At 41.6% G+C, this 14250-nt stretch overlaps 2 protein-coding genes across 2 annotated transcripts; one reads left to right on the top strand and one right to left on the bottom strand.

Annotated features, from left to right (window-relative positions):
• The first annotated feature begins 1838 nt into the window (after nucleotides 1–1838).
• Nucleotides 1839–10663, top strand: myo1ha (myosin IHa). Its single transcript, XM_076098918.1, is given in 32 exon segments — nucleotides 1839–1858; nucleotides 1860–1998; nucleotides 2087–2202; nucleotides 2299–2497; nucleotides 2595–2675; nucleotides 3095–3274; nucleotides 3365–3463; nucleotides 3542–3658; nucleotides 3746–3817; nucleotides 3907–4026; nucleotides 4112–4179; nucleotides 4357–4462; nucleotides 4576–4656; nucleotides 4739–4830; nucleotides 5134–5228; nucleotides 5322–5368; nucleotides 5779–5859; nucleotides 6762–6867; nucleotides 6949–7066; nucleotides 7167–7280; nucleotides 7362–7438; nucleotides 7520–7588; nucleotides 7670–7754; nucleotides 7844–8006; nucleotides 8096–8179; nucleotides 8267–8360; nucleotides 8432–8487; nucleotides 8574–8709; nucleotides 8794–8864; nucleotides 9242–9339; nucleotides 9422–9521; nucleotides 9626–10663. Coding segments are annotated over 32 exon segments (3111 nt in total). The 3' UTR covers nucleotides 9653–10663.
• On the bottom strand, nucleotides 10037–13987 carry kctd10 (potassium channel tetramerization domain containing 10). Its single transcript, XM_076098919.1, has 7 exons — nucleotides 13913–13987; nucleotides 12844–13057; nucleotides 12570–12739; nucleotides 11933–12019; nucleotides 11772–11824; nucleotides 11456–11651; nucleotides 10037–11336 (listed from the first exon to the last, which is right to left on the bottom strand). The coding sequence occupies exons 1-7, from the start codon at nucleotides 13913–13915 to the stop codon at nucleotides 11118–11120; spliced, it is 942 nt and encodes a 313-aa protein (XP_075955034.1). The 5' UTR covers nucleotides 13916–13987; the 3' UTR covers nucleotides 10037–11117.
• Between the last annotated feature and the right edge of the window lie 263 nt (nucleotides 13988–14250).

Raw genomic sequence — 14250 nt, 5'->3', positions numbered from 1 at the left:
TGCTGCAGACAGCTTCCTTAAAAAGAAATACCTGCAGGACATCAAAGGCAACCTGAATGGAAAACAGCAGACGTTTAGATTTTGTCAGTGCACTGAATGAAAACCTTGAACATTAGCATTATCATCACCACTGAATTCAATAATCCTCCTCTTGACAGGAGCTTATCTGTTCATGTTATTACTTGTAATACTGTATGGCAGATCCCTAAGTCACGCTGTCCCAGCATATTGTCTGCTTGTGCTGCCCTGAGAGAAGTTTGTTCCCATGAAGAAAGGGGGTGTCACAGATACCCCACACCAGCACCACTACCATCACATCGCCAGATTGATTCTGACGTCCAAAAAAGGGTTCCTTCAATGATATTGTTCACCTGTCTCATTGGCTTAAAGTGGGTGGCTGGGAGGAGGGAGGGCTGTGGGAAGGGGGTCGGGTGAGGGTTATTGGTGGGGACACGGGGTGAGGGGTATTGTTGAGGAGAGGGGCGAGAGCATTGGGGTGTGGGGCTGACAGGTGGAAAAAAACACTCTCATCTGACTAGCCTCCTCTATCCTTCCATGGGGCCCCGTGTGAGCAAAGTAATGAAGTCCAAATTACAACACAGGATTGCTAAGAACAAGCCTCTATTGTTCGCCCTCGGGGCACACTAAATGAGTGTCACAGCAAGCAGCGGGGCACAGACCGTTACTGCACTATTTAGTCTGTCCCGTTGTCTCAAGACGGCCCCGTTTCAGAGGTTCTCAGATCAGACAAATACTGCTCCCCTCCTCCCCCCCTCCTTCGCCTTCCCCCTTCCTCTGTACAGCCAACCCCTCCCCAGCTCCTCACCCCAAAATAGGCCAAATCTCCTCTATTGTGTTTCGACTGCCTAGTGTGAAATTCACTGTGACGTTAAATGTTTTCTAATGAATAATTACTGAATGGATATGCAGGGGGAATATGTGTAATGGATTGTAGACTGCATTTTAAAGACGTCTTTTTTGTCTCTGCTCCGTGGTATTTACAGGACAAAAACACTTGGCCTTTCTCAGAAGAAATGAGGGCCATAGGCGGAGGATAGAGGCAGGGGGAGGAGAGGGGGCGGAGGGCTTTGTGTCAATTAGATCCAATGGATTATCTTTTTTAATGTTTTTACAGAGAGAGTTGAGAATCAAAGGACTTCTGCGTCCAAAGAAGAGAGAGAGAGAAAAATACAAAACCAACAAAAGCTGTGAAAACCTTTGGTCTAAGTGTTGGTGCTGAGAATGCAAAACAGATTGGTGGAATTTTTCCCACTATGCCTCTTAAATGTGCCGCTGTTTTGGGCTCCCCGAGTCCATTTGCACAGTGTGCTGTGTTTGGTTGGTGTGTCGGCTCTAGTGAACGGCGGGCTGCCAGCCAAGGTCCCTGTGTGCTGTGTAGCGATCATTAGCTTCTGTCTGTTCGTCTGCACAATCACAGAGCTTTGCTTCAAAGACACATAGGACCTCTAGACCTCCTATTTCAATAGAACCTACAGGGACCATGTTTGTGCTTTTTTTTGGTGGTGTTTTTCAGCTTCGTTGTCCCCCATGGAGACATTTATACAAACACGCATTCAGTTGCGTTTGTCAAGATAAATGGCTGAGAATCTTGAATATCATTGTTATGCATGTAAAATGTGTCACACTTGTTATGGTTACTTGGCAGAGTTTGTGTCCTCTAAAGTTTAGAGTTAATTTAACGAATAAAGAGACTAAGTTGTTAATTAAGTACTGTGAAGTGTTGAATGTATAAAATGTTAAATAGAGAAATCCTCAGTTTATGACGCTAACCACCAGGCATATTCCCACTGCTATTAGGTTGTGCATCTTGCTGCCTTATGGTTGATACAACTTGTTGCACAGGGTCAGCTGGACATGGAGGGCGCCCTGACTGCCAGGGATCGGGTTGGAATCCAGGATTTTGTGCTTTTGGATGAAACCACTGAGGCGGCCTTCCTCAGCAACCTCAAAAAACGCTTCAGCAAAGATCTCATCTATGTGAGTGTCGGAAAGGACGTTAAAATCCTGCTGTCCGCTAAATGTGTGTGCATCGCAACAATTAAAATGAACATTTTAATTCTATTAGACCTACATTGGCACATTGCTAGTGTCTGTGAATCCCTACAAAGAACTGGACATCTACAATAACAAACTGATGGATCTCTACATGGGGGTCAACTTTTTCGAGCTTCCACCACACATGTGAGTATGAAAACTATACATATTTGTGCATGTGTGTGTGGTAAGTTTTCTTAGGGTTTGTATGTGAAATATTCAGATTGGTCTGCATCATTACAGCTATGCTTTGGCAGACAACGCATACCACACCATGCTGACAGAGTTTAACAATCACTTCATCCTCATCTCTGGAGAGAGTGGAGCGGGGAAGACAGAGGCCTCCAAGAAGATTTTGCAGTATTACGCTGTCAGCTGTCCGAGCACCACTCTGCTCAACACCGTCAGGGACAAAATGCTCATGTCCAACCCTGTCCTGGAGGTCTGGTGGTAACTTGTGATATATCATTGTAATGACATACCAGACAGCAGGTTGTGCTCACAGTTATTATTCTGTATGGTGTGGTGTTCCCCCACAGGCTTTCGGCAATGCCAAAACATTGAAAAATGACAACTCAAGTCGATTTGGGAAGTATATGGACATTCAGTTTGACAGCCAGGTAAGAATCAAGGGACATATTCACAGAAGTGCTTTCAGTATATACATTTACATTAGTACATTTTAATTAAGAAGGAAAAAAATGTGGTTTCTGAGAAGTCGTATAAGTATAGTTCCCTTTTAAAAAAAATAAGCATTACTCTCAAAAAGTCTGTATAGGTTTATACTACAGCAACATACACTCGAAGGACACAAGCTGAAATATATTGGCCTTTGTTTTATTTTTGGATACATTTTTTCATCCAAAAACATTTTAGATTAGAGAAGAAAGTTAACATTCCTTTAATAATACTGAAAAATAGCGTTTAACAAGAAGATATTTTATCCCAAGAGGATTTTTAAAATCTGTCCAGTGGACCATAGGCTATGTTTTCTCTGCAAGTTGTAGAGCTGCTGTCTTTAGGATCACGATGCCCATAGGGGGATGCTGTCGGAGGCCATATCCTGAACTACCTGCTGGAGAAGTCGAGAGTCGTACATCAGAATCACGGGGAGAGAAACTTCCACATCTTCTACCAGCTAGTGGAGGGAGGAGAGGAGGACCTACTGCACCAGCTGGGCCTGGAGAGAGACAGCCAGCATTATAACTATCTAACCCAAGTATGTTTAACTCAGTGACCCTGTTTTGATCAAATAGATAAAATAGACAACGCATTGACAATGTGCTGCTGTGTTTGCTGTTTCTGACAGGGAGAGTGTGCCATTGTGTCTTCCATTAATGACAGAAATGACTGGAAAACGGTCAAAAATGCACTTCAAATCATCAACATTGATGAGATTAACACTAATGTAAGTTGGATGCTGATTTACTCACTCACTCTTCCCTTCTAGTTTGGCATTGATTTACACATTTTTCATTCTGTGCAGCACTTGTTTGGGACCGTCGCGAGTGTTCTCCACTTGGGAAATGTTCAGTTTGACTCGGACAGTAAAGGTCGAGCCCTCCTGAACAACAACAATGCGGAGCTGCGTTGGGTCTCAAATGTAAGAAAATAGAAATGAAATGCCTTTTGATACCCAGGATTATTACAAACAGTCAAAGTATGAACTCAATGTCATGTTCCCCTGTAGCTACTAGGAGTTGATGCTCACAGTCTCCAAGAGGGACTCACATACAGGAAGATTGAAGCCAAAACAGAGCAGGTGCACGCGTGTTAAAATGTGCTTTAGTTTCTATTTCAACTTCCCCTTTAGTGTTTAGAATTTAGCCATGATTTTGTCTCACTGTAAAGGTCCTCAGCCCTTTCACAGTCGATCATGCCATCTATGCCAGAGATGCCTTGGCCAAAGCCATCTATGGACAGACCTTCACCTGGCTGGTCAACAGGATCAACGAGTCCATGGAGAACAAGGTGGGGAGGAGAAGAGCGTGTGACAAATGACAAGTCCCAGACAGTGAGGATGAGTATTAACTGACTTTATGCTTTTGTTTGCCAGGACCCTTCAAGGAAGAATGTAATAGGGCTTTTGGACATATATGGATTTGAGGTTTTCTATGTGAACAGGTGGGCAGAAATCGTTCCTATTTTAACATCGTGGCACTGATTTGATTATGTTTGATACCCCGATGAAGGCTGCTATGTAGCATATGAAATTTTCATGGGAAACTGCACGTGTATGATTGGTTGTGTGACGATGATTCTTACTGAGCTTGGCCTGTTTGTCATGACCTATTTCCTCAGTTTTGAGCAGTTCTGTATAAACTACTGCAACGAGAAGCTGCAGCAGCTTTTCATCCAGTTGACGCTCAAGGCTGAGCAGGAAGAATATCAAGCGGAAGATATTGAGGTAAACCTGGGAGGTATAATGAACCAACGACTATGATAGATAGAGTGTGTTTACACTGACTGGTGTTGAATAGATTTCCATTCATGATCTGTTTTAATGTGTCTCCCCTCCAGTGGGAGTCGGTTCAATTCTTCAACAACAAGATCATCTGTGACCTGGTGGAGGAGAAACACAGAGGGATCATATCTATACTGGTGTGTATTCACTGGGAGAGAAGAGTTTATTGAACAAACACTGAAGCTGACGTATTATCGTGTGATGATGATAATCTTGCAGGATGAGGAGTGTCTCAGGCCAGGAGATGCCACAGATCTCACCTTCCTGGAGAGACTGGAAGATAAGATGTCAAATCATCCTCACTTTGTCACGTGAGTTGAAAACTAACCTCAACATGGCACACACACCTGCAGGATATTTTAAAAGGTTTACATGACAAGTGTTGCACATTTGGTTATAAAACATTTGTTTTAATTATATATTTACTCACTCTAAATGATACTGTGTAATTCAAAGCTTCCTCTCAACACTGAAGTGTAACTCCGGTCATAAAACGTTCTGCTGACTGGTCTCTCGTGAGTGAGCCGACAGCGAAGAGAGATGGAGGATTAGGATCGGTCTGTAAAGCCTCTCGCTCTTCACCCCTCTATCTCTCTCCACCTCTTTGACTGCAGGCACAAACTGGCTGACAAAATGACACGTAAGACTCTGGAGAGGGGAGATTTCCGTCTCTTGCATTATGCCGGGGAGGTCACCTACTGCGTTGTGGGTAAAAGAAACCACAATGTCAAGCCCTGTTACTCAAACATCTCAACCTTCTTTTTCATCTGGCTAACAGCTTTTTTTTTTGTTGACATTTTAGGTTTCCTGGACAAAAACAACGATCTATTATACAAAAACATAAAAGATGTAAGTCTGTTAATTTGTATTTTGTATTATTTGAGGCAAGGAGTGGTAATATGCATGGGAACTTAATTAGTACTGTGGTTATTCTCAGTAGTGTAAAACTTTTACGCTAAAGTTCCCAAACTTTTTTTACAATACATTTTCTTGATAGCCCTGCTAGCATAGTGCACACTATTTCTTTATTGTCATCATATGAATCATATTCATATCACAACACATATATTGACATGTCATAGCAGAAATTAAACAAATGTGTCACATCTGACAAGTGTCGAAAACTCTACAAATCTTTTTAACTTTAGTTTCTGCTGCTGTAAATCACACAAGAGCTGTTGGCAAACAATGTTTGAGTATCACATGATATGTTGAATTGGTGTGTTTTAATCTATGTGTTGTATCTCCACTTCTCATAGCTGATTTGTCAGTCTAAAAATGCCATAGTGAGAGAGTGCTTCTCCACAATGGAGTCAGACAGCAGGCGAAGACCAGAAACAGTGAGTCCATGTTTGACCCTCCACATCTTCTCGGCTGTATCACTGATGAAGCGGATGTCACATATTATCAGCAGTACTGAGTTACAAGTCACAGTGTAATTCGCAAGCATCCAAAAGATTGACATTTCGACCAAAAAGATATATACATACAAACCAAAAAATGATCTCCACCTACAACTAGTAGATCACATGATTCAAGCTAGCACCCATTATCCCGTTAACAATTTACTATCTACAAAAATAACACATAATGTACCAAAGGAAGGACTGTAGTCCAGACAGGACATACTGTACGTGTGTGGTACACAGTTTGACATTTTTATGGAGTGAGTTTTCTAAAGAGAAAAAACATGCACAATGTTGTTTACAAATGAGAAGAAATTAATCAGTAAGTGCTCTAGATCAGTGGTTCTCAACCTTATTGAGTCACGACACCCCAGAACATTCAGGTTGGTGGTTACGACACTGGTTACGACAAAATAAATAATGCTTTGTTTTTGAGTACAGTTTGTTATGGTTTTAACAGATTGCACTGAGGCTTTGTCCAATGTGCTCCAGGCACTGTGGATTTTGATGGTACTGGTGATAAGTGTTCTCTGCATAGATTTAGGTGAGCGGATATCTATTCTACCAGATGGCACTGGGGATGAAATTTATTTTCCAAAATACATTTTTATTTTTTTTTCTTCCTCAACCATCTGGAACCGCCAGAAATTATTTTACGACCCCCTTGTGGGTCACAATCCCCATGTTGAGAACCACTGGTCTAAATAGAGTGATCACTGAGACAAAGACAAGTCATTTCTTTCTCTGTCCATGGCAGTGAGACTGTGTCATCATTTAGCCATCTGTATGTGACAGATGAACTGTTGGGGATTATGACCCTCGTGTTGTGTCTGTAGGTGGCGACCCAGTTTAAGAGCAGCCTGCTGAAGCTGACAGAGATCCTCATGGCTAAAGAGGCCTGGTACATACGCTGTCTAAAATCCAATGAGTCCAAGCAGCCAGGTACTTAGTAGAACATACGTGAAACTATTTTGTTAACAGGGTGGACATGTTTGATTCAAAGTCTCTCTCGCACAAACACAGGTCAATTTGATGAAGCTCTGGTCAGACACCAGGTGAAGTACCTGGGCCTGATGGAGCACCTCAGAGTCAGGAGAGCTGGTTTTGCGTACAGGCGCAAATATGAGGTCTTCTTAAAAAGGTATGAAGGACCACAGAGCTTGACTTCTAAATCAAAACCCTCCGTTTAAGTAGTTACTCTCCAGTGCATATTTGAGTGGGTTGTATGCTGCATCTTCCAGATATAAACCCCTATGCCCAGCCACCTGGCCTCACTGGAGAGGACTGCCTGCTGATGGAGTGGAAGTGCTGGTTCAACATCTGGGCTACCTGCCAGATGAGTACAAAATGGGACGGTGAGGACAGCACTGACTAAATACAACAGAGAGAACCCATCCTATGAGTAACCAAAAACATTTAGTTTTCCTTTGTTTCAGAACCAAAATATTCATCCGTCATCCGAGGACACTTTATGCCACAGAGGATGCATTTGAGAAATGCAAACACGAACTGGGTGAGTGCAAATCTGGTGCGATTAAGTGTCAGTCATCACTAGTTGTGCACAGTGATCTAATATTATGCTCTGAATTTGCAGCGACGAGGCTCCAGGCCAAATACAAAGGATACAAAGCAAAGGGAGAGTTCAAAAAACAGAAAGAAGCCGGTAAATGCTACAATGCATGATGTTGTGTTATGTGAGTAAAGGGAACTTATTCAGTCTCTCTTATATTTCATTTTATTTCAGCCACTAAGATTGAAACGTGCTGGAGAGGAGTGCAGGCTAGGAAGGAGAGAGAGAAGAGAGCCTGGGCTGTAAAAGTCATCAAGAAGTAAGAAAGAAGATGAAACATCATTACACAGCTCCTCTCAATCTTAATGTCAAATATTCACTGATACAATATTTTACAATCGCTTTTAGATTCATCAGAGGTTACATGACCAGAGGACAAGCAAAGAACACAGATAACTCGGAGTACCTGGCCTTTGTGAGGCAAAACTACTTGAACAGGCTCAAAGGCAACCTGCCAAAGACGGTTTTGGATAAAACCACCTGGCAAACTCCACCAGCCGTGTTGACAGAGGTCCACCCATTAATCAGCTTTGTTGTGAAACCGATTACATTCAAGCTTAGCTTTTATTTTGACTCTGTGCATGTTTTTGTTCTCGTCAGGCATCAGAGATGCTGCGTAAGCTTCACTACCGTCTCATGGTGCGGAGGTATGTGAGAGGAATCACTCCCCAGAAAAAAGCCCAGGTAACATACATGTAAACACATTATCTAAGACTACATCTTCATATTATCTTGTTGCAGTGATCAACTTTGTACTTTTTGTCCCTTCAGTTTCAACTGAAGCTTCTAACCAGCTCCATCTTCAAGGGCAAAAAGGAGAGTTATCCACAGAGTGTCGCTCAACCTTTTGTGGACACTAGAATCAGTAAGTAGCAGATACATTCACGCTACGCCCTTTTCCTGTTGATCATTTTTTACATCATTTGATATCTTTAGGTGAACAAGACATTAACATGAGGGTTCTCCAGATGATTCGCAATGAGCACATCAAGGTAATGAAATGTCTTTATGCACCCAGAGGAAATACAGCCTCACATCAAACCCAACTCACTGTGTTGTGTTCTGCGTTTCTGTACAGTACAGTGTCCCGGTGGTTAAATATGATAGGAACGGGTTCAAACCAAGGCCACGACAGCTCATCCTCACCCAGACAGCTGCTTATGTGATAGAGGAAGCCAAGATCAAACAGAGAGTTCTGTACACGTCTCTCAAAGGTAAGGGCAATGTGAAATTACACATTTCACCGTTAGGGATGTTTTCATATCGGGCTTGAAGTTTCTGTAATCTACTCATTGCAGGTATTTCGGTCAGTAACTTGACGGACAGCATCGTCGTATTCCACATAACATGTGAGGACCCTAAACAGAAGGTATGTGGATACATGTAATACATATGGAGATATTTGGGCTTGCCATTTTTGTTTTACTTGGGCCATTAATATAGCACTGGGAACGTTTTATTATGTGGAAATGGGAAAGAACTAATATAGTGGAACAAGTGAAAATTGATATTCTGACTCGAGTACAAACTAACAGAGATCAAGAGAGCACTTTCTTTAGTGTTAAAGCAGCTTTACTCTACTGAAAATTATTGAAAGGAAGCATAAAAAGCGGAGTAAATTGTTGAGTCATACAGCTCATTTACTCAGAAGATGTTCAGGTAGAAGTTTCTTAAATCCAATAGAACATTACATTTTGTATATTGGTTCCATTTGTCTGATTGTGTATTATTTTGTGATTGTTTCAGGGGGATCTTGTGATGCAGTGCGACACCTTGTTTGAGTGTTTGACCAAACTCGGTGTCATTGCTAACAAACAGAATGCAATCAAAGTGGTTCAGGGCAGGTGAGTCTGTGTTTAAGAAAGAATCAAACAGGTTGGATTTGATATGTGCTTCAATCTAAAACTCTTGTGCATCGACTCTCAGCGTCAAGATTGAAATCCAGGCAGGTAAAGAGAGCGCGGTGGACTTCAGCACCGGACAGGAGCCCATGGTATACAAGGCCAAGAACGGACACCTCATGGTGGTGAGATGACTGCTGTTATGATGATATATGATATATACATATGATATATGATGCACTGCTCAGACTAAAGGATACAACATGAATCAAGCTGTTTGCCACCGCAGGTTTCCACTCGGGCTAGGACACGGTAACATGTGTGGGGTTGAGACGACACACAAGAAGCCCCTGCATATTTCATCAGGAGACCCCTGAGGGGAGATCAACGTGTCTAAAGGAAACACACCGGACCAGAAGCACTTTAGAAACCCTGGATGAGCTTGCTTTGTTGTACAGCAACACGATTCTCATCTGTATTATTAGTCGATGATGAATTGACCTTTTCCACAAAAGAATATAAACCATTAAGTTTTAATATAATTTGGGGCCTGGACTGTAGATCAAACAAAACTACTTTAATGTACTAAACTCATAAAATGCTTGAAAGAATGTAATTCTGATCCTCAAAATGAAGCCATATGTGTTGTACTTTTGTATTTCCACTGACGATGGGAATAAGCAGATTAAAAACAGAAAAAAAAGATTTGTAGAAATTTATTTGTGATAAAGTATGTATAAATATAAAACATACATATATGTTCACTTCTGTACAACAGACCTGCAAGTACTGTGATTGTTAGACATATTTAAACTAAAAGCTATCGTGTGCAAACATTCTCCGATGAATGCGGGGATGAAGGACAGGTCTAATTTCTCTCCCTGTTAGAAGCTTGTAGACAGGATTCCCTTCCTGCTCGGGAGATCTCCTGTTACAGTCGTTCACCTCAACCTCAGCATCCATCATTCAATCAGCCCAGTACATGTAACACCCCAGGTCACAGCTCAAGTTCCCTCCACTGTAAATAATAATGAGCATTTATGGGAGTGAAGGGAAAATGCATACATGTTAAAACTAAATATGGCAGAAGCACTACAGTGAAATGTTGTCACCTGTGATATCTTAACTATCAAAAATGAATACAGTTAAAAAAAAAAAAAATGTACTTGCTATAATCCCCAGGCTACACAAATAGCCATGGTAACATATTCTAAGAGTAAAGTAGTGCCCCCATGTGGCCCCATTGTGTACAACATCTGGTTGATCCACTGATGACCCGTCAGGAGAGGCAAACATTATGTACATTAATCTTTAGCTGCTAACATGATATCATTCTTCTTCTCCTAGTTGTAATGTAGTAAAGACCTCAAATAACTGATGTATACCAACAATACTCTTTCTATTCTTTGTTTTCACACGATCAGGTAAAGCTGTGGTCACCTGCAGTTTTGAATGCAAACACTCAGGTCTAGGGGTTCCTGCACACGAGCAGAAAACAGTGATAGAAGTTATCATGACCAACAAACAGAGAACAAAACACTACAGCCTGTCAGACCACACAACGAAGATGACACACACACACACAAACAAACACAAAAATCACGTCACCACTACACACTGTTGTAGTTGTTGACACGCATCTCATCGTAGTCTCCTGGAGAAACAGCTGGTGAAATAAGAGTGGGAGTGAGACAGAAAGGCGCTGGGTGATGTAAGGCACAAGCGTGGTGCAAACACTGTCCAGGGTCAGAGACACGGGCTGGCGGGTCGAAGGAGAAAGGTCACTGGTGGTGGTGTGTGCGGTCATCGGGTCGTTTGATATGAATCCTACGAACTCGCTCAATTCGGTCTCGCTCCTCGTCCTCATCCAGATGATGAGAACGTCCTGCAGCGCCCCCTGTGGCCTCCAGCAGGGCATTGTCCGGACCCCTCCCGTCATGGGACTCGTACAGGAGGATGTTGAGGGTCTCCTCGTAGATTCGTGCCTCGGGGAACTCCACCTAGCAGAGTAGTAGAGTGTTACACAACAGATTAGAGATATTTAAACAACATACTGTAGCTCTACATTTACAAAAGACCAAAGAACTCTTCTGGTTGGTCATATAACAAACATGTTTACCTTTGTCTGCTTCTTTTCTGTGGCATAAACAATGGAGGTGCAGCACACTTCAGCAATCTTACGCCCCTGGCCGTAAAACGACCAACAACAGATCTCATCCCCGATCACATCTTTGATGAAGAGAACTCGACCGTTGAACCGCAGTGACAGCTTGTCAAACAGCTCAATATTTTTCAGCATGTTGTCATCGGAATTGCTGGCAGGAAAACAAGAAAAAGTGTTACAGGACGGTCATTTATTTTAAGAACTTCTATGATTTCCCCACTTTATGTTTTTTCTTAATTAGACATCCTGATATCAGATGAAAATAACTCACTTGGTATATGAATATTTGTTGTTGCTTCGGTTATACAGCAGTTTGACAGTCGGCTGCAAAGACACAGACGTTTGTGTTTTCAAAGAATAATTACTAATTTTTTAATTACAACTTCTCTTGATATTGAACATGAGAAATTCCGCACGTTGTGTATAACCTACCTTATTTGAGGTTGCAATAAGCTTCTGCTCCTCCTTAGATGATGTCATCAGAGGCACTTTACAAAGGGGTTCATAACTTTCTTTGTTCTGTAAGAGAAAATAATGTTTTTATTTTTTCCATTACACAAATTCCACCTGCTAAACTGGAACATTCAGAATATAATGGGAGAAACGAGGCCACCTGGTGGAACAGAGTAACAAGAAAAGATGAAGGATATGCAACTCACCCTCTATGATTTTTAGACTTTCTATGCAGATTGGTTTAAAACTATTTTCATACAGATTCTATGTTCCTCATAATAGTAGAAAAATAAATACAACAATAATAAGTTTCACCGATATTTTGATTCATTGGATTTTTCTTAACCATAGATAAATGTTTCATATCAAAATAAACAGATACATTGATCTTATATATATTATTATATACTGTGTTAATATACAGTGCAGTTCACTGGATTTAAACCGTTAAAACATATTTAATAAACACTTAAATAAAAACTGTAAATTTTAGGTGGAACGATAGGAATTTCAGAAAATAGGACTTAGTAATTGTTCTGTGGGGTTCATTTTACACAAATTCTGAAGTCTGAATATGTTGCCCTGCCTAGCTGACAGCCCTATGTGGTGAATGTACCTGCAGGGCAGCTGTGCACTCATCAGCGAGGCCTTGGACAAGATAATACTTGGCCTCAGCGAGCAGTTCCTCAGTTTCCCGTCGGCTGTCTGGGAGTGGCACTGCCCCGTCTCTAAGGTAGTTCAGGATTGTCCCGAAATGTTTCCCACAGCGATCGATCAAAATCCATCCTTTGGATATAAAATGGTGAAACATTAGTTAGTAAAATATCGTGGCCAGAGCAGGGCTGACATAAGCCCTGCATATAATTTAAACACTTCCCCCAACAGCTCACCTTCACTGTCTGTGAGGACCTCCATCCTGCCACTGAACATGGCTTTGAGCATCGTGTCCTGTTTGGTTAGTGTCTGCATTGTAGTGTAGTACAGTGCCCCACCCACATTCAATTTCACATATTTAGAGCTGGGGCTGGATCCCTTGAAGGATGTAGTCCGGGTTGTAGCTGCTGGCACTGCCGAGCTCACCACGCTCTCTCCTGACATCTCTTCCTGGGAAAGACAAAGATAAAATATAGTGACACCTGAATCAGGGCTGGTGTGTCACTGGATTAGCTCGGTTCAGGGCACTGAGTGGAAACAGACTCTTAACACAGGTCTATATTAATGTAGATAGTTTTTCTAATCTGCAAAATGATTCCAATAAATGTAACAATTTGTGACTGGAGTTTTATTGCCAACGATGGACTCTGAAATACTTTGTTGATAGCAAATAAATGTCATCAAGGCTGGGGCAATACTTTTATTAATATAATGGGATTACTGGAAATATGTTACGCACGAAAAAGCTATAATAAAACGTGTTTTTCCTTCAAAGAATTATAGACGTGTATTCGCAATATGTCGTTAATAAACAAAACAACTGTAGCTATATGTCCTGGTGTTTTTCATACTTTTAAGAGACATTTGTCTTTTTGTTTGTATTCATGTTCATGCTGCCACGATAAAGCTACGAAAAAGCTGGAAAAGTAAAGAGAAAATTCAAAGAGAGCATTAACGTAACAGTCTATTGACTTTTACTATGCGGCTGGTATTCTTTATCAAAACGCAAATAGCGTTATTACGGTTGAACGACTGTTCACGGCTCCCCCCCCCCCCCCCCCCCCCCCCTCTGTGTACCGTAAAACACTGAACCGCATCCCTAAATCTAGTAACGCTAAGTAGTAATTTGATTTTAGCTAGCACTGCTAATGAGCTAGCTAACTAGTTAGCATCAACTAAAGTTATCAATATTATCCCAAATCTGTCAAAACATACACATATTATGATACTGGCTGTTTGAACATCTCTACATAACGTTATCAACCGGTTTGTAATCTGATTTTTATAAAACAGAAGTATATTTACCATAGAACCCGCAACAGACTTTATAACTGTAGCTTGCTAACGTCAGTCAGCTAACACCCACTTCCTTCCGGTCCGACGCTGCGCAGTTATAAAGAATGACGTCAACGTCCCCCTGCCCCGTTTAAAGGGACAGTTAACATTATGTTGTTAAACGTTACAGAACGTGTTCGAGGTCAGGTGAAATGAGACAAAATGAAACACCCCACTTAAGCCGAACTTTTTGTCACACTACTTTTAATTAACATATTGAAGAACATCGCTTTAATTACATTAGCCTCCACATTTCCGCTGTTGAAGGAGTAACGGTGATAACAGTCCCCCCGCCACTCACTCAACTG

This window comes from Anarhichas minor, unplaced genomic scaffold, assembly GCF_050575085.1.
Source record: "Anarhichas minor isolate MPS153535 unplaced genomic scaffold, ASM5057508v1 ptg000025l, whole genome shotgun sequence".
In the NCBI taxonomy this organism is placed as follows: Eukaryota; Metazoa; Chordata; class Actinopteri; order Perciformes; family Anarhichadidae; genus Anarhichas; species Anarhichas minor.
This window is presented reverse-complemented; position numbering and strand designations above follow the sequence as displayed.